General features: G+C 65.3%; 3 protein-coding genes across 10 annotated transcripts; 2 read left to right on the forward strand and 1 right to left on the reverse strand.

Annotated features, from left to right (window-relative positions):
- Positions 1 to 403: 403 nt before the first annotated feature.
- On the forward strand, positions 404 to 5,814 carry DUS1L (dihydrouridine synthase 1 like). 7 transcript variants are annotated; one of them, XM_038546263.1, is made up of 15 exons: positions 404 to 532; positions 882 to 1,128; positions 1,468 to 1,576; positions 1,877 to 2,002; positions 2,135 to 2,185; positions 2,496 to 2,608; positions 3,107 to 3,189; positions 3,386 to 3,489; positions 3,632 to 3,776; positions 4,011 to 4,107; positions 4,196 to 4,284; positions 4,625 to 4,770; positions 4,946 to 4,983; positions 5,261 to 5,328; positions 5,644 to 5,814. In XM_038546263.1, the coding sequence occupies exons 2-15, from the start codon at positions 892 to 894 to the stop codon at positions 5,810 to 5,812; spliced, it is 1,575 nt and encodes a 524-aa protein (XP_038402191.1). In that variant the 5' UTR covers positions 404 to 532; positions 882 to 891; the 3' UTR covers positions 5,813 to 5,814. The 7 variants fall into 7 exon arrangements, with proteins under 7 accessions (XP_038402191.1, XP_038402195.1, XP_038402193.1 ...); XM_038546267.1 differs by having other exon boundaries at positions 5,253 to 5,328; positions 5,644 to 5,805; XM_038546265.1 differs by having other exon boundaries at positions 5,253 to 5,328; positions 5,413 to 5,798.
- A 182-nt stretch (positions 5,815 to 5,996) lies between these two features.
- On the reverse strand, positions 5,997 to 10,891 carry GPS1 (G protein pathway suppressor 1). 2 transcript variants are annotated; one of them, XM_038546271.1, is made up of 14 exons: positions 10,766 to 10,891; positions 10,227 to 10,319; positions 9,689 to 9,870; positions 9,056 to 9,220; positions 8,655 to 8,790; positions 8,472 to 8,549; positions 8,245 to 8,302; positions 7,710 to 7,795; positions 7,396 to 7,490; positions 7,088 to 7,193; positions 6,935 to 7,015; positions 6,712 to 6,849; positions 6,489 to 6,623; positions 5,997 to 6,400 (listed from the first exon to the last, which is right to left on the reverse strand). In XM_038546271.1, the coding sequence occupies exons 1-14, from the start codon at positions 10,796 to 10,798 to the stop codon at positions 6,326 to 6,328; spliced, it is 1,461 nt and encodes a 486-aa protein (XP_038402199.1). In that variant the 5' UTR covers positions 10,799 to 10,891; the 3' UTR covers positions 5,997 to 6,325. The 2 variants fall into 2 exon arrangements, with proteins under 2 accessions (XP_038402199.1, XP_038402198.1); XM_038546270.1 differs by having other exon boundaries at positions 8,245 to 8,305.
- Positions 10,892 to 10,949: 58 nt separating this feature from the next.
- Positions 10,950 to 14,809, forward strand: RFNG (RFNG O-fucosylpeptide 3-beta-N-acetylglucosaminyltransferase). Its single transcript, XM_038546272.1, has 8 exons — positions 10,950 to 11,225; positions 11,893 to 11,941; positions 12,457 to 12,559; positions 12,684 to 12,837; positions 12,948 to 13,036; positions 13,137 to 13,302; positions 13,782 to 13,867; positions 13,956 to 14,809. The coding sequence occupies exons 1-8, from the start codon at positions 10,950 to 10,952 to the stop codon at positions 14,035 to 14,037; spliced, it is 1,005 nt and encodes a 334-aa protein (XP_038402200.1). The 3' UTR covers positions 14,038 to 14,809.
- Positions 14,810 to 20,238: the final 5,429 nt, after the last annotated feature.

A 20,238-nucleotide genomic window follows, 5' to 3' on the forward strand; every position in this document is an offset into this window, starting at 1 on the left:
AGCCCCCGTGGCGGGGGACGCTCTGCGCGTGCGCGGCGTCGCGAGCCTGCCCCGCGCCCAGCGGGTGGTCCTCGCGCGGCCCCGGAAGTGCGGGGGTGTGGCCTCGCGGACTGCGGCACTTCCGGGCTGCTGGGGGCTCGCTGGGGGCGCCGGTGCGGGGCCGACGCGGGGCGCTCGCAGCCCGTTTGGGAGAGAGGCGGGGACGCGGAGTGGAACTCGGCGCCCGCGGTCGGCGCGTCGCCCTTCCCCGCCCGGGCGAGCCGTGGCGGGGCCCGGCCGACCTCCACCCTCTGACCTCCGACCCCGCGGGGCGGGGCCCCTCCGCGGCCCGGCGCGGTTTCCCGGGGACGCGATTCCCGCCGCACCGCCGGCCGCCCGGACCGCCCTGGCGGAGGCACCTTCCGGCGGCCCCGGCGCGGAGCCCTGGGCCGGGCGGCGGCCCCGGCGTGGCGGCCTGCGGGCCCCGAGGGAGCCCTCCCCCGGCTCCCGGAGGCCCGGCGGCGGTCGCGGAGGAGCCCGAGCCCGGGCGCAGGTGGGCGTCCCGCGGGTCCGGCCGCCTCGGGGCCTCCGGAAGTGCCGACCCCCAGGGCGCCCGCTCAGTGGCCGGGACTGTGCCCCGGGGTGGCCGCGCTCGGGCCGGGCCGCTCGTGGGGACGAGCGTCTGGGCGGCCGTCTCCCGGGCACGGAGGGCAGGCGGTCCCCCTGGCCCCGGGGCCCCGAGCTGCGCGGCGTGGGCTGGGACGGCGGGTTCCCGGGTTCGTTGGGGATGCGGGGGCTCTGCTGGAAGGGGATGGGCCTGGGTTTCCGTCCTGGGCCCGCCCGAGGGGCCTGGGCCCGGCCCGCGCCGCCCGCTGAGCCGCTGCTCCCCCTCCACCCCCCAGGACCGAGGCGATGCCAAAGCTGCAGGGCTTCGAGTTCTGGAGCCGCACCTTGGGGGGCGCTCGCCACGTGGTGGCGCCCATGGTGGACCAGAGTGAGCTGGCTTGGAGGCTGCTGAGCCGCCGGCACGGGGCCCAGCTCTGCTACACCCCCATGCTGCACGCCCAGGTCTTCGTCCGCGATGCCAACTACCGGAAGGAGAACCTGTACTGCGAAGTGTGCCCCGAGGACCGGCCTCTCATTGTGCAGGTGGGGGGCAGTGGCGGCAAACTCCAGGTGGAGCATCTCCCAGAAACTGCTTCCCCTTGGGGGGTGCTGTGGCGCAGCGGGTGCTGCCCCAGCTTTGGAGGGGGGCGCTCTGGGTGCCGCCTGTTGAAGAACGTTCTAGTCTCTAAAGTCAGGGATCCCAGCTTTCCGTTGCCGTGGAGACCAGCGTGAATCTGGCTCACCCTCCGGAGGGCTCGTGTCATCCTGTAACCAAGGATGGCACGATGCCGTCCCGCGTCAGCCCCAGGGACCCCAGCCCTGATGGGTCCCACGTGAACTCGCTGTGGGGCTGGGGGCTGAGGTACCGTTTGTGTCTCCCAGTTCTGTGCCAATGACCCAGAGGTGTTCGTCCAGGCGGCTCTCCTGGCTCAGGATTACTGTGACGCCATCGACCTGAATTTGGGCTGCCCGCAGATGATAGCCAAGCGAGGTGAGCTCAGTTCCTGTCGCTATGTAGAGCACTGCCCGGGGCGGGGGCCAGGCCCTGAATGCACAGGTGCCCCGCTGGAGGCTGGGGTGTGGGTGGGCTTGGCGGAGGGCCCGGCGCTGCTCCTGGTGGCAGCGGGCCGTGCAGGTGGCGTCCCAGTCTTCCTCTGCTCCCCTACCTGGAGGGACAGGGTTCTGCTGGCTCTCAGGCTCCTCGCTGGCCACGGTGCCCGGCAGTCGTCAAGCTCCCTGTGGGTAAACACTCCTGGTGGGAAGAAGGTCTCGTGACCTGTCACACTGCCAGGTGTGCAGGCGAGAGGTCAGCCCTGGCTCCGGGCCCGGAGGTTTTCTTCAGAGTCCGAGGGATTGCTGGTTGGTCCAAGACTGCCGGGCAGCCATGGTGTGCGGTGCCCTGGAGCTCCTCCCGCAGGTGTGATGCTCAGAAACTGCCCAAGTCCACGATTGGCCCTGCTGCCCCTTGGGACCGGCTTGGCTGGGGGCTCGAGGCCTGTGTGGGTGCAAGAGGAGGAGGGGGGCCAAGGGCCATGCTGGTCTCTTACAGGTCACTATGGTGCCTTCCTGCAGGAGGAGTGGGACCTGCTCCAGAGAATGAGTGAGTCGGCTGTGTGCTGCGGGTGGGGGGGTCAGGCTGGGTCATGGCGAAGGAGCCCCGAGACGGTGGCTGATGAGTCCTGGCCCTGGTGCTCTCACTTGCTGCAGAAGGGGCTGGGAAGTCGGCTGTCCTGCGCCAGCTGCACGTCCTCGAGCCTGACAGGAGGGCTGGCGGCAGGTGTTCTGGCCCCATCCTGCCCCTCCAGCACTCTGGGGGATGGAGGCAGGTGCTCCAGCGGGGCTTGGTTGTGGTTCCTCACGGCCTGAAGCGAACGCCACACTTCTCAGAAGCCCACTCTCCTTTCCTGCAGTTCTGCTGGCTCATGAGAAACTCTCTGTCCCCGTCACATGCAAGATCCGTGTCTTCCCAGAGATTGACAAGACCGTGAAGTATGCCCAGATGCTGGAGAAGGCTGGCTGCCAGGTGAGGGCTGTGGGCTCGCAGGCTGTGTGCTGCTCCCCTGCCTTGTGTTCTCTGGGTACAGAGGGGTCCTCATCCCCAGAATCCTTGGGGCACTGCTGCACTGGGGTGGACTGCAGTCGTGGTGACCACGAGTTGAGGCCCGATGAGGGTGGGTGAGCTGCATGTTCCCAAGGAGGGGCTGGTACTGGTCGGGGGGAGGTGCCAGGCCTCAGCTGCCCTCTCCCCACCTGCCCCCAGCCGTGGGGTCAGGTGGGTGCCCGCCCACCCGTCCCTGATGCCTTTGGAGTTCGGGTGCTACCCCGCCTAGGAACACTGGCCCTTGAACAGGGCTGGGCCTGTCCGCTCTGCGTCCTGGGTGGATGCATGGGACATGGGAGCCCCAAGGCTGCTTTGCTCAGGTCATCATGGGTAGCTGACGCCAAAGCAAGAGCATCCCCTGGGGTTGGTTGGGGGTCTGTGGCCACGAGCACGGTAGAGCCAGGCACTGCTGTGTTATAGCTGCTGACTGTGCACGGGCGCACCAAGGAGCAGAAGGGGCCCTTGTCGGGCACTGCGTCCTGGGAGCACATCAAGGCCGTGCGGTGAGTATGGGGGCTGACCCAGGGCAGGGGATGCGGCCCGGCCCCGAGACCAGGGGCCCACCCTTCAGGTGTCAGGGGAGGGCGGTGCCGTGGGAGAAGAAGCACCTGCCTGTGGAGTTGGGGGCTGGAGTGCTGGCGTGGGGGTGAAGGGACAGGGGCTTTGTCGTCTGAGGGTCTGTCCACCTGCTCCTGACAGGAAGGCAGTAGCCATCCCCGTGTTTGCCAACGGGAACATCCAGTGCCTACGGGATGTGGAGCGTTGCATCCAGGACACAGGGGTTCAGGGGGTCATGAGTGCAGGTGAGGCAGGGCCCCGTCTGCCTGATGGGCCTGAGCCCTCAGACTCACGGCTGTCCCTGGCATGATGTGTGTGTGTGTGGGGGGTCATCCTTCTGAGACATGTGCGCCCACAGCTTCGAGCCCCAACCTCCATACCCCACAGAGGGCAACCTGCACAACCCTGCCCTGTTTGAGGGCCGCAGCCCTGCCGTGTGGGAGCTGGCCGAGGAGTACCTAGACATCGTGCGGCAGCACCCCTGCCCCCTGTCCTACGTCCGGGCCCACCTCTTCAAGCTGTGGCACCACACGTGAGTTCCTCCCCGAGCCAGACGCTGTTGGGTCTGAGCCTCTCCTGGGGTCTCGGGGTTTAGAGGGAGCTCTCTGGAAACACTCAGTGGGAAAGCTTGCTACCAAGTGGGGTCCGGATCAGAAGGACCAAGCCCCCATCCATGTGCAGGGCTAGGGCTTGGTGGTGGTGGTGGGGGGGGTGGGGGGGGGTGGGGGTGGGGGGTGGGCTCTGGGCGACGGAGCCTCTGTCTCAGGCTGCAGGTGCACCAGGAGCTTCGAGAGGAGCTGGCCAAAGTGAAGACCCTGGAGGGTGTCACGGCGGTGAACCAGGAGCTGAAGCTGCGGTGTCAGGCAGGCGACGGGGCTGGTGGGGCTGGCGGGCTGCCGCGGCAGAAGGGGACCAAGCCTCCTGACCCGCAGTGCCCCGGGGTTCTTGCAGGAGGACATTTCCAGGCAGAAGGAGGGAGAGAAGCCCTCCGGCGGCTTGCCTTTCTTCCACTGGATCTGCCAGCCCTACTTCCGGCCAGGGTGAGCTGAATACCAGCCCGTGGGCCGGTGGGGGCACGATGCACGCAGGGGAGGGGCCCGCCAATGCCAGGTTTGCGTCTCACCCCTCTCGAAGGGCTCTAGCTTTGTTATGTTTCCATAAGGTGGCTCGTGAGTGCTTGTGGCCCCGGGTGGGTTTGTCCTGGGGGCAAGAGCCTGACACCCCTGAGCTTCCACCGGGTCCTCTGAGGCCCAGCCACGGCCTGGGCAGCCCGAGCGCCAAGCTGCTGGGGCGCTGTACGCACGCCCTCGCCCTGGGGCCGGGCTGGCGGGTCGTCTCCCGCGGGTGCCCCCAGCTCTGCCCGCTGCCCTGCTCTTTCAGGCCCAGGGAAGGGAGCAAGGAGAACGGGGGAGCCTGCAGCAAGCGGGCCCTGGAGGAGGAGGAGGGCGGCACAGACGTGCTCTCCAAGAACAAGCAGAAGAAGCAGCTGAGGAACCCCCACAAGACCTTCGATCCCTCGCTGAAGCGTAAGCTGCGCCGGGGAGAGCGGTGGGGGGCCCCGAGGCGAGGCTGCTGTGTGAAGGCCCGCAGCCCTGCCTGCCACCTGCTCCCTGGGCGGCTGGGGCTCCCAGCAGGACTAGGACACCGCGGCAGGGTGCAGGCTCACTGCTCAGCCGCCATCTGCCTCTGTTCTGTTCTCAGCAAAATATGCGAAGTGTGATCAGTGCGGAAACCCAAAGGTGAGCATGGCTCTGCTGCCCAGGGCAGAGCCCAGCGGTGGGGGGCGGCGGGCAGGGCGGTCCCCGCTGCCAGGCCAGCACCCCCTGCCTGCTGAGGGCAGGGCCCGAGGGGGGTGGCTGCCTCTCACCTCAGGACAGCCCCTCATAGGGAGAAGGCAGGCCCTGCGCAGGGGTGCAGCCCTCCTATTCGTGGCCAGCCCTGCACTTTGGGGAGCTTGCTCGGTGGGGGGGGGGATCAGCCACAGGCTCACTAGCTTCCCTGTGTCCAGGGTAATAGGTGTGTGTTCAACCTGTGCCGGGGCTGCTGCAAGAAGCGAGCTTTCAGAGAGGCTGCCGACTGCCCAGGTGAGGGGCACCTGCTGCCATCAGGCCCTGGAGGGCAGTGGGACCTTCGGCCTCCTGAGTCCCACCTCTTTCCTCCTCTGCCAGGTCACGGATTGCTTTTTAAAACCAAACTGGAGAAGTCTCTAGCCTGGAAGGGGGCCCAGTCCCGGCTGCAGGAGCCTCAGCCGGCAGGATCTGGGGAGCCGGGTGGCTTTCCTGAGGTTGTGGGCAGTGCCCTGGCCTGAAGGGCAGTTGGCGCCCGGCACACTGCCCCCCAGCCCTGGGACCGCTGCCGAGACCTCAACACATCCCATTTAAGGAAATGCCTTTTCTCAGGGAACCTCCCGCTACTCAACATAGAAGGATGAGCTGGTCTTCCCCTTGGCCTCCGCTGGGAGCCCGGAAATGCTGCACCAGGGAGCAGGCTCCCAGGCTGGACCTGTCCCCTCCTCGCAACGTGTATTCAAAAGTGAACAATAAATCTTTTCAAAGACGTGCGATCTGAGAGCTGGAGACTTTGTGAGGCCCCAGGCCCAGCAAGGCCGTGAGCTGGGAGGGTGGAGCGGCCCGTGGACACGCGGAACCAGCTGCCAGGTGCGATGCTGCCTGCATCAGGGTGGGCAGCCCTGGCCCCCGGCCCAACCCCGCGTCTCAGAGGACCCCGTAGCAAGAACAAACAGCACGAGGGGGGTGTTCTCAGGCTGCCCTTTAATGGGCTGAGACTGAACTTGTCTGCAACCCTGAATGACGCGACAACAGGGAGGCTGGGCCTCGGAGTGGGGGGCACACGGTGGGCCCCACAGCTCTCTCCTCCCAGGAAGGGCCTCGAGCAGCAGCCCCCTTCGCCAGGCCCCCAGCGTGGGGAACAGGGTGGAGGGAGCACAAGAAGCTGGATGTGGAAGCCCGGGGGTGGGGGGGACCTGCACAAGGGCCATACGCACGAGCGATGGGAGCCTGTGGGTGAGTCCGAAGGTGGGGGCGCGGGAGTGTAGACCGCCCTGAAGGCCGACAAGCACCCTCACATGTTGGTGCTCATTCGGGACTGGCTGTTGGCCGGCGTCAGCTCCCCCTGGCTCCCTTCTCGGGGTGGGGACTGTGGCAGAGACACAGCTGCTCAGGCCAGGAGGTGTGCGCGTGCCCACCCCGCTGTTCCCCACACCAGGGCCGCCCCCCTCCCTCACCTTGACGTGAATCTGGTTGCGAAGCACGGCCGCCCGCAGGATCATCGCTTTGGCACGTCTCTGGAACTCCTTCCCCATCAGCAGGGACTTCTCGAAGGTGGTGCTGCGCTGATCCACGTCCCTGGCATACAGGATCTGCGGGGGGAAGGGTAGGGCGGGGCTCAACGGTGCTGAGGGCCTCAGGTCCCCTCCCCGCACCCATGGCCTTGCCCCACCCAGCCACCTTGCTGTGGGAGTCGATGCGCGCGTTGATGAGACCCTCCAGGATGAGCTGCGTCAGCTCGTCCTCCAGTGCGGCCACGGTGGTGTTGAAGGCCGTGGCCATCTTGTGCATGTCCGCAGACACATAGGGGCTGAAATACTGCGGGGCAGGGGGCGCGTCAGCCACCTGCAGCTCCCAGACCTGCCTGCGGTGCCCTGCCTCGGCCTCCCTGCCCCACCTCTACCTGGATGAGGGCGCGGTTGCGGATCTGGGTGTACAGGGTCCTGACGTGGGGGGCCAGGTACATGTCCAAGAGCAGGTTGTCCTGCGGAGGAGACCAGGTCAGGCACGGCTGCCCCGCCTGCTGCCTGGCCCCCTGGAGCAAGCGGGCCCTCACCTTCATCTCATCCAGCATCTTCAGACACGACGCGTACTTGGACTCGTAGAATTTGAAGATAATGTCACGAACCTGTGGCTCCAGCTCCAAGAACAACTTGAAGGAGCTGCAGGTGCAGACCCCTCAGAGCTGGCCCCATACCTGCCCACCTGCACAGCTGCCCTGAAGGCCAAGGGCGGGGAACTGGAGCCCCACAGGCCCCAAGAGCACCAGTCCTCTGGCTTCTGGCCGGCACAGGACCAGAGAAAGGACCCCCCACCCCGCCGGGAGGGGCGGGCTGCAGGGCTCGCACCCCACTCTCCACCCACCTGCTGGAGATGACATTGCGCTGCAGCTCCTGCCGGTCAAAGGTGGCCAAGGCACATAGGCCTCCGTAGACGGCCACGTTGCTGGGGGAAAGCAGCTGAAGGGCAAGAAGGGATTTAGGTCTGGATACATAGGGTCACTGCCGGTCGAGACAGAAGTGGAAGAGAAAGCCCAGACACAGGCTGGGTGACCCCCCGCCCCACCCACCACCCACTAGAAGAGTAACCAGGACTCCATCAGGGGTTCCCCTCAACACAGTCCCACCCACGAGCCGCCCTCCTGCTTTGCAAGGCCCCAGAGACTCCCTGCCCCTCACCTCGGGGAAATCACAGTGATCGAACGAAGCCAGCAGGAAGCACTTGGCAGCCTGCTTGTACTTGCGCGCAGCCAGCTCGGCCAGACCTGGGGGTAGAACGGAGCCCAGGGGAAGCTGCTGGAGCCGCATGGGGCCACGGACACGTGCCCTAGCCTCTCCCACCGCAGCTGCTCCTACGTGGCAGGGGCAGAATCTGGCCATGGAGACGTGGCGGCACCCACGAGCACTCACTGGGCGCTCTCCCCGTTCTCCTGGCATCAAGGGCCCAGAAGCCATGCACAGCCGCGGCCACTCTTGCCAACGACCCCCAGGCCCACCTGCCCCAGGCCCACCTGCCCCGGGCTGTGCAGGGCACCGGCTGTTAGCCACCCCTCCAGCCCTGGCCACAGGTGGACTCCCCACACAGGACAGAGGCCAGACAGGCACCCCTGGGGCCACGGAACGGACGCAGGGCTAGGAGATTTCCTCGGCACTGATGGGGCCCACGACCTCGCCTGCAGTCAGCTGTGGCGCCCTCCTGCCCCAGGGCTCTCACCGGCAGCACACTTGAGCTTGGTGAGGATCGCCTGGGTCTGGCTGTCCCGCTCCCCACGCTGCTGCAGGGGAAGGTGGGATACATGAGCCTACGGCCTCCAGGCCCTCATCCTTTCCCGGGCCCTGCTCTGGACTGAGAGGGGGCCTGAGATGGGCGAGGGCAGACGGGACAGACCCCAGCAGGGCCGCAGTGGTCCTGGGACAGGGAGGACAGGAGGCCGGCATTACCTCGGCAATCTCCGGGGTGGACTCGGCCTTGCTGACGTAACTCAGCACGTGAGACCAGTTCTGCAAGTAGACGCTGACCTGGTGGGTGGGCGGGCGGACTCAGCCTGGGGCGCCCCCTCCTGGCTGCCGGGCAGTGCTGCCCTGCGGCCCCTCCCCCGCCCAGGCGACCGTGGCAGGGCCCACCTTGATGACGTTGAGGCACATGTTGATGACGTGCTTAGCGCTGGTGCAGTAGTCCCGGGCCCGGGAGTAACACTTGAGGGCATTACTCAGGTCCCCACAGTCCAGATAGTGGTCACCCAGGTCGTCGTGGCCACGCCTACGGGCCCAGACGTGAGCGGACCGGACCTGGGCCAAGAGCCATGCAGCCCTGCAGCCCCCCAGCCCTGGGGCAACACCTGATGTTCCCCTTCCTGCCAGCCCCGCCCCCCAGTCCCAGGACAGCACCCCCAGCCCCAGGCAGCACCTGATGCTCCCCTTCCTGCCAGCCCCGCCCCCCAGGACCCCAGCCCCCATGCAGCACCTGATGTAAACCCTTCCTGCCGGCCCTACCCCCCACCCCACCCCCAGCCCCAGGGCAGCACCTGATGCTTTCCTTGATGGAGTTGCCCTTGTAATTCTTCAGATCTGTGTCCAGCTTCTCCAACTTCAGCAGGGCCTTCTTCCGTGTCGCCTCGACCCAGGCCGTGTCCAGGGGCGGCGGCTCCACGCCACTCTCTGGGATGGTGTCAGGCGCGTTTTGCAGCTCCCTGAGGAGGTTCCTGGACGTCAGGACTCCATGTGCCGGTGGTGGGTGTGTGTGGGGGGGGTGTCTCCCAGGGGACCTGGCTCCTGCTAAGCGACCACCCAGCAAGACAAGAACATGGGGGACCCACAGCCTGGGGGGACACCCTGCAGGAAAGGGCCATGCGTGCAGCTAGGCCCAGAGGAAAGAAGCAAGCGGCCGTCTCCATGAGCTCTGCTGGACGTCAGAGTCGGTGTCGTGTGCACACAAGAAGCCACCAGGGCGGTGCACAGCCAGCCACACAGCAGGGAGAGTGAACCTAGCCCGTTTTGCTGTTCACTGTTCTTGCTTGGTGTTTACCCAGACAGGCCAGGTCACGTGGAGGCAGCGATGCTGTTGAGTGACCGCACGGGGTGCTGTCGGGGGGCACAGGAAGGGCCCTGCTGGGGCTGGACTGCAGGGGTACCACAGCACGCCCAGCCCCCAGGCTCACCTGGTGGCCTCCGAGAGCTTGCGGTGGATCTCTTCGTACATGTCCACGTTGAAGGTCCTCTGCACAAAGGAGAGGGCCATCTTCAGGGCCTCCACCCGCAGCGGGGGGCAGTGGTCGGCAATGAACTGCAGGCGCTCGATGCGCATGAGCCCGCTGTAGCTGGCTGCGTACTGCTCCAGGTCCTGGGGAGGGGACAGGAAGGGACGGAGACTGTGAGGCAGGACCCCACATCCCAACCCCGGCCAAATGGGCCAGGTCGGGAGCGGTGCCCCAAGGCTGACCCTGCAGCGTCCAGGAGACCCGAAGCCGGTGACCGGAACGGCTGGCCAGCAAAGGCCGCTCAGCGGGGCCAGCGCTGGGTGCTGGGGGCTGAGCTCTGACCCGGGCTCAGGAGGCTGGCCCACCCCCCCCCACCCCCCCCCCCCCCCCCCCCCGCCCTGCGCTCAGCTGGGAGAGCCGCTGGGGCCTGGCAGGTGGGAGGGGGTGGGAGGGGGTGGGCGCGGCCGGGCCCCACCCCAGCGGCCCGCGGGCTCCTCACCAGCGTGGGGTTCTCCACCACGTAGTTGACATCGGGGGCGTTCTGCGGGTCCTCCTGGGGGTCCACATCGATCTGCATGGGCTCCACGGCCCCCTGCAACACAGGAGGGCACCTGGGCGCTGGAACCGCAGCGCCGGGAAGGGCCACACGCCCCCTGCGCCCAGGGCTGGCTGTGCCCGCGGCCGCTCGACCGGCGGATCCCGTCCCGGCCCCCCCGCCCCGCTCCTGCCCCCCGCGGGTCCCGGAGCGGAGCGGAGCGGAGCGGGCGGCGGGGAGGCCCCCGCCCTGGAAGGCGCCTCGCGGAGCAGCGTACGGGCCGGAGGAGCCCCGACCTGCTGCCCGGAGGCGGGCGGCCCCGCTCGGTCCCGGGCGAGGAGGCGGCGCTGGCGGCCGGCCGGGCCCTCACGCCGCCCCGACCCTGCCCCGCCCCCGCCGCGGAGCTGGCGCCGCTGAAGCCGGAAGGCGCGTCAGCACCGGGCCGGGCCTGCGGGCCCACGGCGGGGACCCTGCGCGAGGCCGCCGGGTCCGCGGCTCGTTACCTGCAAGTTAAACACCTGAACCGGCAGCGGCATCTTCGCCCACCCCGCCGCGGCGCGCCGACCGCTTCCGGGGCAGCGCCGACCGCTTCCGGGGCAGCGCTTCCGGGGCGCGGAGGGCTGGGCGACTCTTAAAGGGGCCGCGGCGCAGCCTGGGCCGGGCGGTGCCCGCGGGTCCCGCGGCCGCATGAGCCGCGCGCGGGGGGCGCTGTGCCGGGCCTGCCTCGCGCTGGCGGCCGCCCTGGCCGCGCTGCTGCTGCTGCCGCTGCCGCTGCCCCGCGTGCCCGCCCCGGCCCCCGCCCCCGCCCCCGCCCCGGCCCCGACCCTGGGGCCCGGCCGCCCCGCCCCCGCCCCCCGCCTGCGGCCGGACGACGTCTTCATCGCGGTCAAGACCACGCAGAAGAACCACGGGCCGCGCCTGGGGCTGCTGCTGCGCACCTGGATCTCCCGGGCCCGCCAGCAGGTGGGCCTCGCCCCGGACCCGCGGCTCGCGCTCCTGCCCCGGGGAGGACCCGGCCCCGGACCCATCGCCCAGACCTCCCGTCCCCCAGGCCCCCATCCTTCAGGTCCTCCATCCCCCAGGACCCCCCACCCCCTGGACCTCCCCATTCCTCAGGCCCCACATCCCCCCGGGACCCACCACCCCTGGGTCCCCCACCCCCAGGACCTCCCCATCGCCCAGGTCCGCTACGCCCCCAGAGCCCCTCACGGGGTTCCCAGCCCAGGACCACAGCTGTCCACGACCCCTGGCACCGCTGTCCCCCATCCCTGGGTTCCTCCGCCCACGGCTGCGTCCCCAGAGTGATGGCCAGAACCCTGCCCTGAATCGGTGGGGACCCAGGTCCCCTGGCCTCGTGCCCCAGCGGGGCTCCTGACCTGGTGAGTTCTCTTGGGAACCCCGGACCAAGACCCCACAGACAACACGTGAGAGCAGGCCTGGCCTCAGCCGCCGCTGGGATGCCACCTGCCCTCTCCCATCCCAACCCCAACCCCAACCCCAGCCGTGCAGGCCCGTCCTGGGCACACTCTTCTCATCCCGAAGCTCCAGCTCTGCAGCCCAGGCTCACCCACTGCCATCCTTGCGGCTCCGTCTGGGTCCACCTGGGGTCTCACAGGTTGTCTCTCCCCAGACGTTCATCTTCACGGACGGGGATGACCCTGAGCTACAGCTACAGGGAGGTGAGTGCCCTCCCCCGCACGTGCACCAGGGCCCCCCACTCTGCCTCCTTGGGTGAAACGGCCTCTGGGTACAGAGCTCTGGGAGGGGAGCCGCTCGCCCAGGATCACACAGCTGGTAGGGAGCAGAGCCAGGAGGCCCACCTGCCACCAGCATCCAGCCCCCACCCCCCCACCCCCTGGCCGTGCTCAGCCTCCTGAAGGGAGGTCCCTGAGGACACTGCAGCAGAGCCATCCCTTCTTGGCAGCCCCACTTCAGGCACACATCCCCATCCCCGGGTGGCTTTGCATGCTTGGGATTCCAAATGGCTGTCTCCTGCCCGGGCCCTGTGGCTCAGCAACAAGGTCAGCAAGTGAGTCCAGGCCAGGCTGGTTGGACCAGTTGGACCCGGCCTGGGGGCTTTGAGCTGGGCGAGATGGCGCGGCCTGCAGGCTGCCACGGTTCGGCCTCATGTCTGTGGGGCGGCGGGCCTCACCGACGCTGACCCTCTTGCTCCCGCGTCTCCGCAACCCGGCAGGCGGCCACGTAATCAATACCAACTGCTCGGCCGTGCACACCCGCCAGGCACTGTGCTGTAAGATGTCGGTGGAGTACGACAAGTTCATCGAGTCCGGACGCAAGTACGTGGCGGTCGCGCCCCGGCGTCCCGGGGAGAGTCCAGGGCTGGGGAGGCCCGCACAGCACCCAGTGTCCCCCCCCAGCCCCCTAACCCGGCCCCGCTCGTGAGCATCCCCCCGCCCCCAGGTGGTTCTGCCACGTGGACGACGACAACTACGTGAACCCCAAGGGCTTGCTCCAGCTGCTGGCCACCTTCTCGCCCAGCCAGGATGTGTACCTGGGGCGGCCCAGCCTGGACCATCCCATCGAGGCCGCCGAGAGGGTCCAGGGAGGTGGAACTGTGAGTGCAGGGCCGCAGGGCAGGCGGGCCGAGCAGGGGAGCGGGGGGCAGGGGGGACGGCCGAGTGGCAGCCTGGGGAACACGCCACCTGGCACCTTTCTCTCCCCTAGGTGACCACCGTCAAGTTCTGGTTCGCTACTGGTGGGGCCGGGTTCTGCTTGAGCAGAGGCCTCGCTCTGAAGATGAGCCCCTGGGCCAGGTGGGGGGCACGCGGGCACGGCTGCCCGGGCTGGGAGTCCCAGGGTGGGGGTGCTGAGGGCTGAGAGCGCTCTGACCTTCGGCTCCCCCACCCCCGCCAGCCTGGGGAGCTTCATGAGCACCGCCGAGCGGGTGCGGCTACCGGACGACTGCACGGTGGGCTACATCGTGGAGGGGCTGCTGGGGGCTCGCCTGCTGCCCAGCTCGCTCTTTCACTCCCACCTGGAGAACCTGCAGAGGCTGCCGCCCGACGCAGTGCTGCGGCAGGTACAGCCCACAGGGTGCTCCCGCACACTTGCCCCTCTTCTTCCCTCGGGTGCCTGGCCCTTCACCCAGTGGTTTCCTGGCTGCCCGGGGCTCAGGGGGGCCTTCCCAGCACCGCATGGAGGTTGCTGCAGACCCTGAGCTTGGCCTGTTGGGACCCGGGGGCCTGGGTGCGGTGGCTCCTGGTAAGGGGCGGCTGCTGTGCTCTCAAAGCAGACGGTGGATGGGCCCAGGGCAGCAGCGGAGGCGGTGAGGGCAGTCACAGGCAGGTGCACTTCTCAGCCCTCCGTGCCCTGCCTGCCCTGGGGGCCCCGCCCCAGAGCTGGGGCAGGGGATAGACGGCCTGCCCCTGGGGGCCTGGAAGCCAGAGGTGCAGCAGCCTCTTCTGGCCAGATTCCAGACTCTGGAGGAAGGAGAGAGATGGGGGGTTGCAGGGGAAGAGCTGGCCCTAGAGAGCGACCTGCTCTCCTCCCCTCACCCAGGTCACCTTGAGCTACGGAGGCCCAGACAACCCACATAACGTGGTGAACGTGATGGGAGGCTTCAGCCTGCAGCAGGACCCCACGCGGTGAGTGGGCGGCAGGGAGGGGCTCTGGCCCAGCACCCCCCACAACATACACACCTGGGCAGGCCTGACCGCCACGTCCCCTTCCCAGGTTCAAGTCTGTCCACTGCCTTCTCTACCCGGACACAGACTGGTGTCCTGTGCACAAGCAGAGTGACCTTGTTTCTCGGTGACCCTGGGCTCCCAACCCAGGGAGCAGGAGCGTTGCTGACCCCTCCTGGCCTCAGCTCTGTGGCCACAGCCCCGTCCGGGGAGATGTGGGCGCCCTGCTGGCCTCCCCCAAGAGCCCCTGGTGGCCCCATTGACCAGGGCCTCTGGAGAGCTGGCTGCCCCAGAAGACAGGACGGGGAGACACTGCTCCTCCTCCCAGCCCAGCCCCCAAGGCCTGCTCTCACAGGAAGGGCCTCCGAGCAGGCTGGCATCTGGCTCCCAGGGCTCCTCCTGCCCTCCTCACCCTGCTACAGAGGGGGTTCCAGGCAGCCTGGGCTCCCTGAGCGGCTCCAGGCCAGGGCCACGTGCAGGATCCGTCAGCTGACCACAGGCGAGCGCAGAGGCTTCACCTGCAGGCCTCTGGAGGCGGGGGGAGCCGCCCACCCCCCACCCGGCTTGTTTGCCCAGTGAGAACACTGTGGTCTCCGAGGGAGCTGCAGGAAGGACTCGGGCCGCTGGCCCAGTGAGGCTCAGGACACAGCTTACTCCTGGTCAGGGCATCTCCCTCCAGAGGCCTGCAGGAGACCTTGGCCAAGGTCTTATTTCTGCAGTCTGTTGCCCCACCCCATCCCAAGCCCAGAAAGAGCAGGGGCCCTTTGTTTGGGGCTCCCTCTGCATTGCCAGCAGCTGACCCACTTTGTGCCTTTCCATGGAGGAGAGAGGGGAACGGGGGAGGCCGCACCTCGTTCTGGCCCCTTGCGCTGTTGCCACAAGTGAATAAAAGCTTGATTATTACTTTCTGTTGGCTCATTGACTTAACGGAGCACGGCAGCACCTGGCAGCGCCGCCTCCTGTGGGCCACACCGCCTCAGCTGCTGCCGCAGGACGGCGCCACCCCAGGCCTCTGATCCCTATGGCGCTGCCGGCTTTGAGCTGCCCGGGGGACTCTGGTGGGGACTCTGGTGTGAGCCCAAGCGTACAGAGGGGCTGGGGGCCAGGTCCCACAGGGAATGAGGAGCATGTCACCAGCCTGTCCCTGAAGGACGGTCTTCCTGTTAGGCTTACTTTCTCAGCACGCTGTGGAACAACTAGTGTGTGTCTGTGGAGGTGTGTGCGCACACAGACGGGCACGGGTGTGCACCTGAGGTAAGCAGCAGTGTACGTGGGCATGTGGGTGTGCATGGCTGTGCACGTGAGTTTACATAGTACGCATGTGTGCACAGCTGTATTTTGAGGAGTGTGCACGTCTCAAGTGTAGTACATGGATGTGTGTCCTCGGGGGTGCATGGCCATGCAGGTGTGTGTAGGGCAGGGAGGCAATACCCAGAGATGCAGCTTGGAGTCAGTGTGCACTGGTTTCCGGGTGTGATTCGATGGTGTGACTCGGCCGGAGGAAGATGCACCCAAAGGTCGCCTGGAATCAAGCAAGGCTGCTTCTGCCAAGTGTTGTGTCCCCAGAGGGCCCCAGACTGTCAGGGCGGGGTGGGGGGTGCTACGGGAGGTCCAACCCAGCGAGCCGCCACCTCACCCGATCCACCTGGAGGGCGTCCTCGAAACTTGCTGCAGAGGACCGCAGGGGCTCAGCGGTGGATCGTCTGCCTTGGGCCCAGGGCGTGACCCCGGGTCCCGGGATCGAGTCCCACGTCGGGCTCCCCGCAGGAGCCGGCTTCTCCCCCTGCGTCTCTGCCTCTCTCTGTGTCTCTCAAGAATAAATACATAGGGGATCCCTGGGTGGCTCAGCGGTTTGGCGTCTGCCTTTGGCCCAGGGTGCGATCCTGGAGTTCCGGGATCGAGTCCCGGCATGGAGCCTGCTTCTCCCTCCTCCTCTGCCTCTCTTTCTCTATGTAGAAAGAAAGAAAGAGAGAGAAAAAAAGAAAGAAAGAGAGAAAAAAAAAAAAAAAAAAAAAAAAAAAAAAAAAAGAAAGAAAGAGAGAGAGAGAGAAAGAAAGAGAAAAAAAGAAAGGGACCTCTGGGTGGCACAGTGGTTAGCACCTGCCTTTGACCCAGGGCGCGATCCTGGAGACCCGGGATCGAGTCCCACGTCGGGCTCCCGGTGCATGGAGCCTGCTTCTCCCTCTACCTGTGTCTCTGCCTCTCTCTTTCTCTGTGTGACTATCATAAAAAAAAAAAAAAAAAAAAAAAAAGGAAGAAAAATAAATCTTAAAAAAAAAAAGAAACATGACAGCAGCAGCGGAGGGATCATGACAGAAACAGGCACCGGTCTCAGCCCCGGGTCAGCTGTGGGTGCCCCTGCACGTGGTCTGCACCCCGCCTCGCTGGATGTGGGTTTGCGTGATGCTCCCCCCGCAGCCCCGGGGTCCCCATCCCCCCCCCGAGTCTCCAGGAGGCCCTCACGGCGCCCGGGGTCTGGGGTGCTGACGCGACGGGTCCCCCGCAGGTCAGGTCCCCCCCGCTCGGTCAGGTGCCTCCCGGAAGAGGTGCTCCATGTGCGCCGCCTCAGCCTTTCAGGTCCCGCTCTGCTTCTCCGTCTCCTGTTCGGGGCCGGGCTCATGTCCATGGACCCAGGCCTGGAGGCCACGCCACGGCCACCGGCGCTGCTGGATGTGGGGCACACGGTGTCCTTGTCTGGTGTGCGCCAGCCGCCGCCAGGCCCGCGCCCGGGGCCTCCGGGGCCGATCGTCCGGCAGCCCTCGCTCAGCGGACCCCACGGGGCGGGGGCGGGGGACAAGGGGGGACGGGCGGGGGGCTCGGGGCCCAGGGGCGGGTGGAGTGGGCAGCAGCCAGACCCCGAAGCAGCAGGTCGGCTGGGGCGCGGGTCCCTTGGGAGGGGCTGCGGCAGTGGCGGGCACCGTCCAGCTCGGGAGCTCGGCCCACGCACATCCCCGGACCTCGCGGCCGCTGACCCTGGGCCCCCAGAGGGCAGGCCCGGGCCGGCGTTAGATCGGCCCAAACTGCTGGAGCCCTAGCCTGGTCACCTGAGGGGCCCGACCCCCTCGTCGGGTCCGGGGGAACCATTGTCCGGACCCCAGGCACCCGCCCTCTGAGGGGAGGCGAGACTGGCCGGCTTCCTGTGGCTGCGCAGGCTGCCACGCCAGCTGGTTCAGTGGTTTTTCAGAGAGAAAAAAAAGCCTGGAAAGAAACACCAAAATGTTTAATTGTCTCTGAAAAAAATGCAAAAAGGGTAAAATGCATTTTTCTCTTTCTCCTTTATGGTATTTTACACATAACAAAATGTGTCTTGTAACGCACACGTACTAGATGCATAATCAGAAAACATTAAAATTGTGTGAATTAAATTTAAAAATTAAATTGTGAGCACTTGGACCTCCATCTAGCGTGTTTTGAACGAGTCTTTAGTAAGCATCAGGACATGGGCAGCCCTGGTGGCGCAGCGGTTTGGCGCCGCCTGCAGCCTGGGGTGTGATCCTGGAAGCCTGGGATCGAGTCCCGCGTCGGGCTCCCTGCATGGAGCCTGCTTCTCCCTCTCCCTCTGGCTGTGTCTCTCTCTCTCTCTGTCTATAAATAAATAAAATCTTTAAAAAAATAAATAAATAAGTATCAGGACACATCCCCAGGCCAGTACTAGAGGGACGGAGACCACAGGGCAGGCCAGATGCTGAGGACGACTGGGGGTGGGGGGCGGGGAGCGGCTGATGATGGGGGGGCCTCCTTGGGGTGACGAAAGCACCCTTGGGCCCCATTTGAAGATCCTATGTTTGCAAATTTGCCCCCCTTAACAATGTTGTAATCAAGATCAGTACTTCTTGTTTTCCTGGTCATTGGAAGATGTGCAAATATTTGCACAACCCCAGCCAAGTGGGGCCCTGCCTCTGAGATGAAGGCGGGTGGAGGGGTTCGGGGCCCCGGCTGGGGTGCGAATCCCCACTCCCGCACCTGTGGGCAGGGCCGCCTCAGGCAAGTTCTCAGAACATGTCAGAACCTCGTTTTCTCTTCTGTAAAACAAACAATCTACCAGAATGAATTGTTTTTCGATTTCCAGGGTTATTGTGTATGTTGCATGAGGTCGCGTGAGCGTGTGCACGCATGTCTTCTAAGAGCAATGCCCCTGCAGGGGATCCCTGGGTGGCTCAGCGGTTTCGCGCCTGCCTTTGGCCCGGGCGCGATCCTGGAGTCCCAGGATCAAGTCCCACATCAGGTTCCCTGCATGGAGCCTGCTTCTATCTCTGCCTGTGCCTCTGCCTCTCTCTCTCTCTATGTCTATCATAAATAAATAAAAATAAATCTTTAAAAAAAAAAAAAGCAATGCCCCTGCATTAGCCCACTTGGTATTTGTGGCAACTTCGTCCCACCGTGAATAACAGGGATTAACCTTTTTTTTTTTTTTTTTTAACAGGGATTAACCTTATTTTGGGATTAGATAGTGGTGGTTACACAACTCTGAGAATATAATGAAAACCACTCAACTGTACACTGTAACACCGTGCACTTCCTGATGCAAATAATGTCTCAATAAAGATGTTGTTTAGACAGGGAGCCAAGATGAGATTCAAGACTGGAACAGCCCAATTTATTACATAATTTCAACAAATGAATGGAAACGTTCCCACGAAGACATATCCAGCATCAAGTGGTTTCACTGGCAAATTCTATCCAATGTTCAAAGAGGGAAGAACATGAGCAAGTCTTTGGGAGCATGGGTAAGGAGAGGCCTGGGCCCTTGTCTGTGAGGTCAGTGTGACTCTGGCACCAACGTTGGCCAGGCAGATACATTTCAAACAAGCTGAATCTAAACTTTGTATGAGGGGCACCCGGGGGGGCTCAGTGGTTGAGCGTCTGCCTCCGGCCCAGGGCGTGACCCTGGGGTCTTGGGATTGAGTTCCACGTCGGGGAGCCTGCTTCTCCCTCTGCCTGTGTCTCTGCCTCTCTCTGTGTCCCACATGAATAAATAAAATCTTTTTAAAACTTAAAAAAAAAAAAAAAAAACATTGTATGGAAGCGCTAAGCACACGGGATCTTAGAAAAGAACAGAGTTGAAGGACTCCCAGAGCCCGCCGTCGGGACCCACTGAAGCTACAGTAGGGAGACAAGTGTCGACCCTGGGGCGGACACAGGTGCACAGGTGCACTGTCACGGGGGTCCCGGGAGAGCCCCCAGAGCAATCCAACAAGGAAAAGTCTTTTCAACAAATCATGCTAGAATTAATTTATTAATTGGTTTGCTTTTACTTTAAAGAAAAAAAAAGGGCAGCCCCAGTGGCTCAGCGGTTTAGCACCGCCTGCAGCCCAGGGCGTGATCCTGGAAATCCTGGATCGAGTCCCATGTCAGGCTCCCTGCATGGAGCCTGCTTCTCCCTCTGCCTGTGTCTCTGCCTCTCTCTGTGTCTCTCATGAATAAATAAATAAAATCTTTCAAAAAAAAAAAAAAAAGCCAGCTTGGAGTGTTAGCCAGGACGGGCTTGGCGGTGGCACAGAAAGGGCTAAGCCCCTGACATGCGTTTGCTCCCATCACAAGGTGCTGGCAAGGGTCAGGAACCCGGGGCTTGTCTCCCCTTGGGGCTCACCGCCTGTGCTTTCCTCGTTGCCCCAGCGTCACCCGGTAAAAGGGAGGCAGAGAGAAGAGAGTGTGATGAGCACAGAGGCTCAGCGCCCCAGCCCGGAGGGGACACACAGTCGCCTCCGGAAAGTGTGGAGTGGCCCTGGGTTCGGTGAGTGCCCTCGACCGGTGACTCTGAGCCGACTGGAGGGACTGGAGAGGAGCCGGCACGCCTGGACTCCGGTGGTGTTGCCGGCTCCGGCTTCTCACAAGGCACCTGTTACCTGTTATCACGAGAGACACAAACTCCGGTTTTCAGCCAGCGTGAACCACTGTGCTCCTGGCCCGACGTTTTCCTGCTTGGAATGTGGCGCCGGGCCTGCAGCCCCCCGACAGGTTCTGGAAGGAGAACAAAGGGAAGGAGAAAGGCGAAGGAGGAAGCAGGGAAAAGCACGGAGGGCCGGCCACGCTCGGGGCCCCCCTGGCACGCACACGCCGCGGGCGCGGTCTCGTGTCTCCTCGGAGGAGAGGACACCAGCACCGCATTCAGTTGTGGGGAGTCACTGCGGCGAGGGGGTCTCCACGGCGTCCTGGCCGCTCGGCAGGGGCACACGGGGCTCGGTTCCCACGCCCGCACCCAGACGCACCCTCCAGGTGGCTTCGCCGGGCCCAGGGCCGGCCCTGCTCCGCACCCCAGGCCTCGCCCCCCACCCAGCCGGGCAGGTGGGCTTCCCTGCCCCCTCCCACAGCCGCAGAGCCCCGGCTCCTTC

The sequence above is a fragment of the Canis lupus genome, chromosome 9 (assembly GCF_011100685.1).
Source record: "Canis lupus familiaris isolate Mischka breed German Shepherd chromosome 9, alternate assembly UU_Cfam_GSD_1.0, whole genome shotgun sequence".
In the NCBI taxonomy this organism is placed as follows: domain Eukaryota; kingdom Metazoa; phylum Chordata; class Mammalia; order Carnivora; family Canidae; genus Canis; species Canis lupus.

Excerpts from the sequence above, each read along its gene's own strand:
- GPS1 (XM_038546270.1), bottom strand. The coding sequence starts at position 10,798 with ATGCCGCTGCCGGTTCAGGTGTTTAACTTGCAG. Across the intron at positions 8,550-8,654 it reads TGTGCCTCAACGTCATCAAG|GTCAGCGTCTACTTGCAGAA; the intron begins GTGGGCCCTGCC and ends CCCACCCACCAG. Across the intron at positions 6,401-6,488 it reads GCAACCAGATTCACGTCAAG|TCCCCACCCCGAGAAGGGAG; the intron begins GTGAGGGAGGGG and ends TCTCTGCCACAG.
- RFNG (XM_038546272.1), top strand. The coding sequence starts at position 10,950 with ATGAGCCGCGCGCGGGGGGCGCTGTGCCGGGCCTGCCTCGCGCTGGCG. Across the intron at positions 11,226-11,892 it reads TCTCCCGGGCCCGCCAGCAG|ACGTTCATCTTCACGGACGG; the intron begins GTGGGCCTCGCC and ends GTCTCTCCCCAG. Across the intron at positions 12,560-12,683 it reads TTCATCGAGTCCGGACGCAA|GTGGTTCTGCCACGTGGACG; the intron begins GTACGTGGCGGT and ends CCCCGCCCCCAG.
- DUS1L (XM_038546263.1), top strand. The coding sequence starts at position 892 with ATGCCAAAGCTGCAGGGCTTCGAGTTCTGGAGCCGCACCTTGGGGGGC. Across the intron at positions 4,108-4,195 it reads AGCTGAAGCTGCGGTGTCAG|GAGGACATTTCCAGGCAGAA; the intron begins GCAGGCGACGGG and ends GGGTTCTTGCAG. Across the intron at positions 4,771-4,945 it reads CTTCGATCCCTCGCTGAAGC|CAAAATATGCGAAGTGTGAT; the intron begins GTAAGCTGCGCC and ends TTCTGTTCTCAG.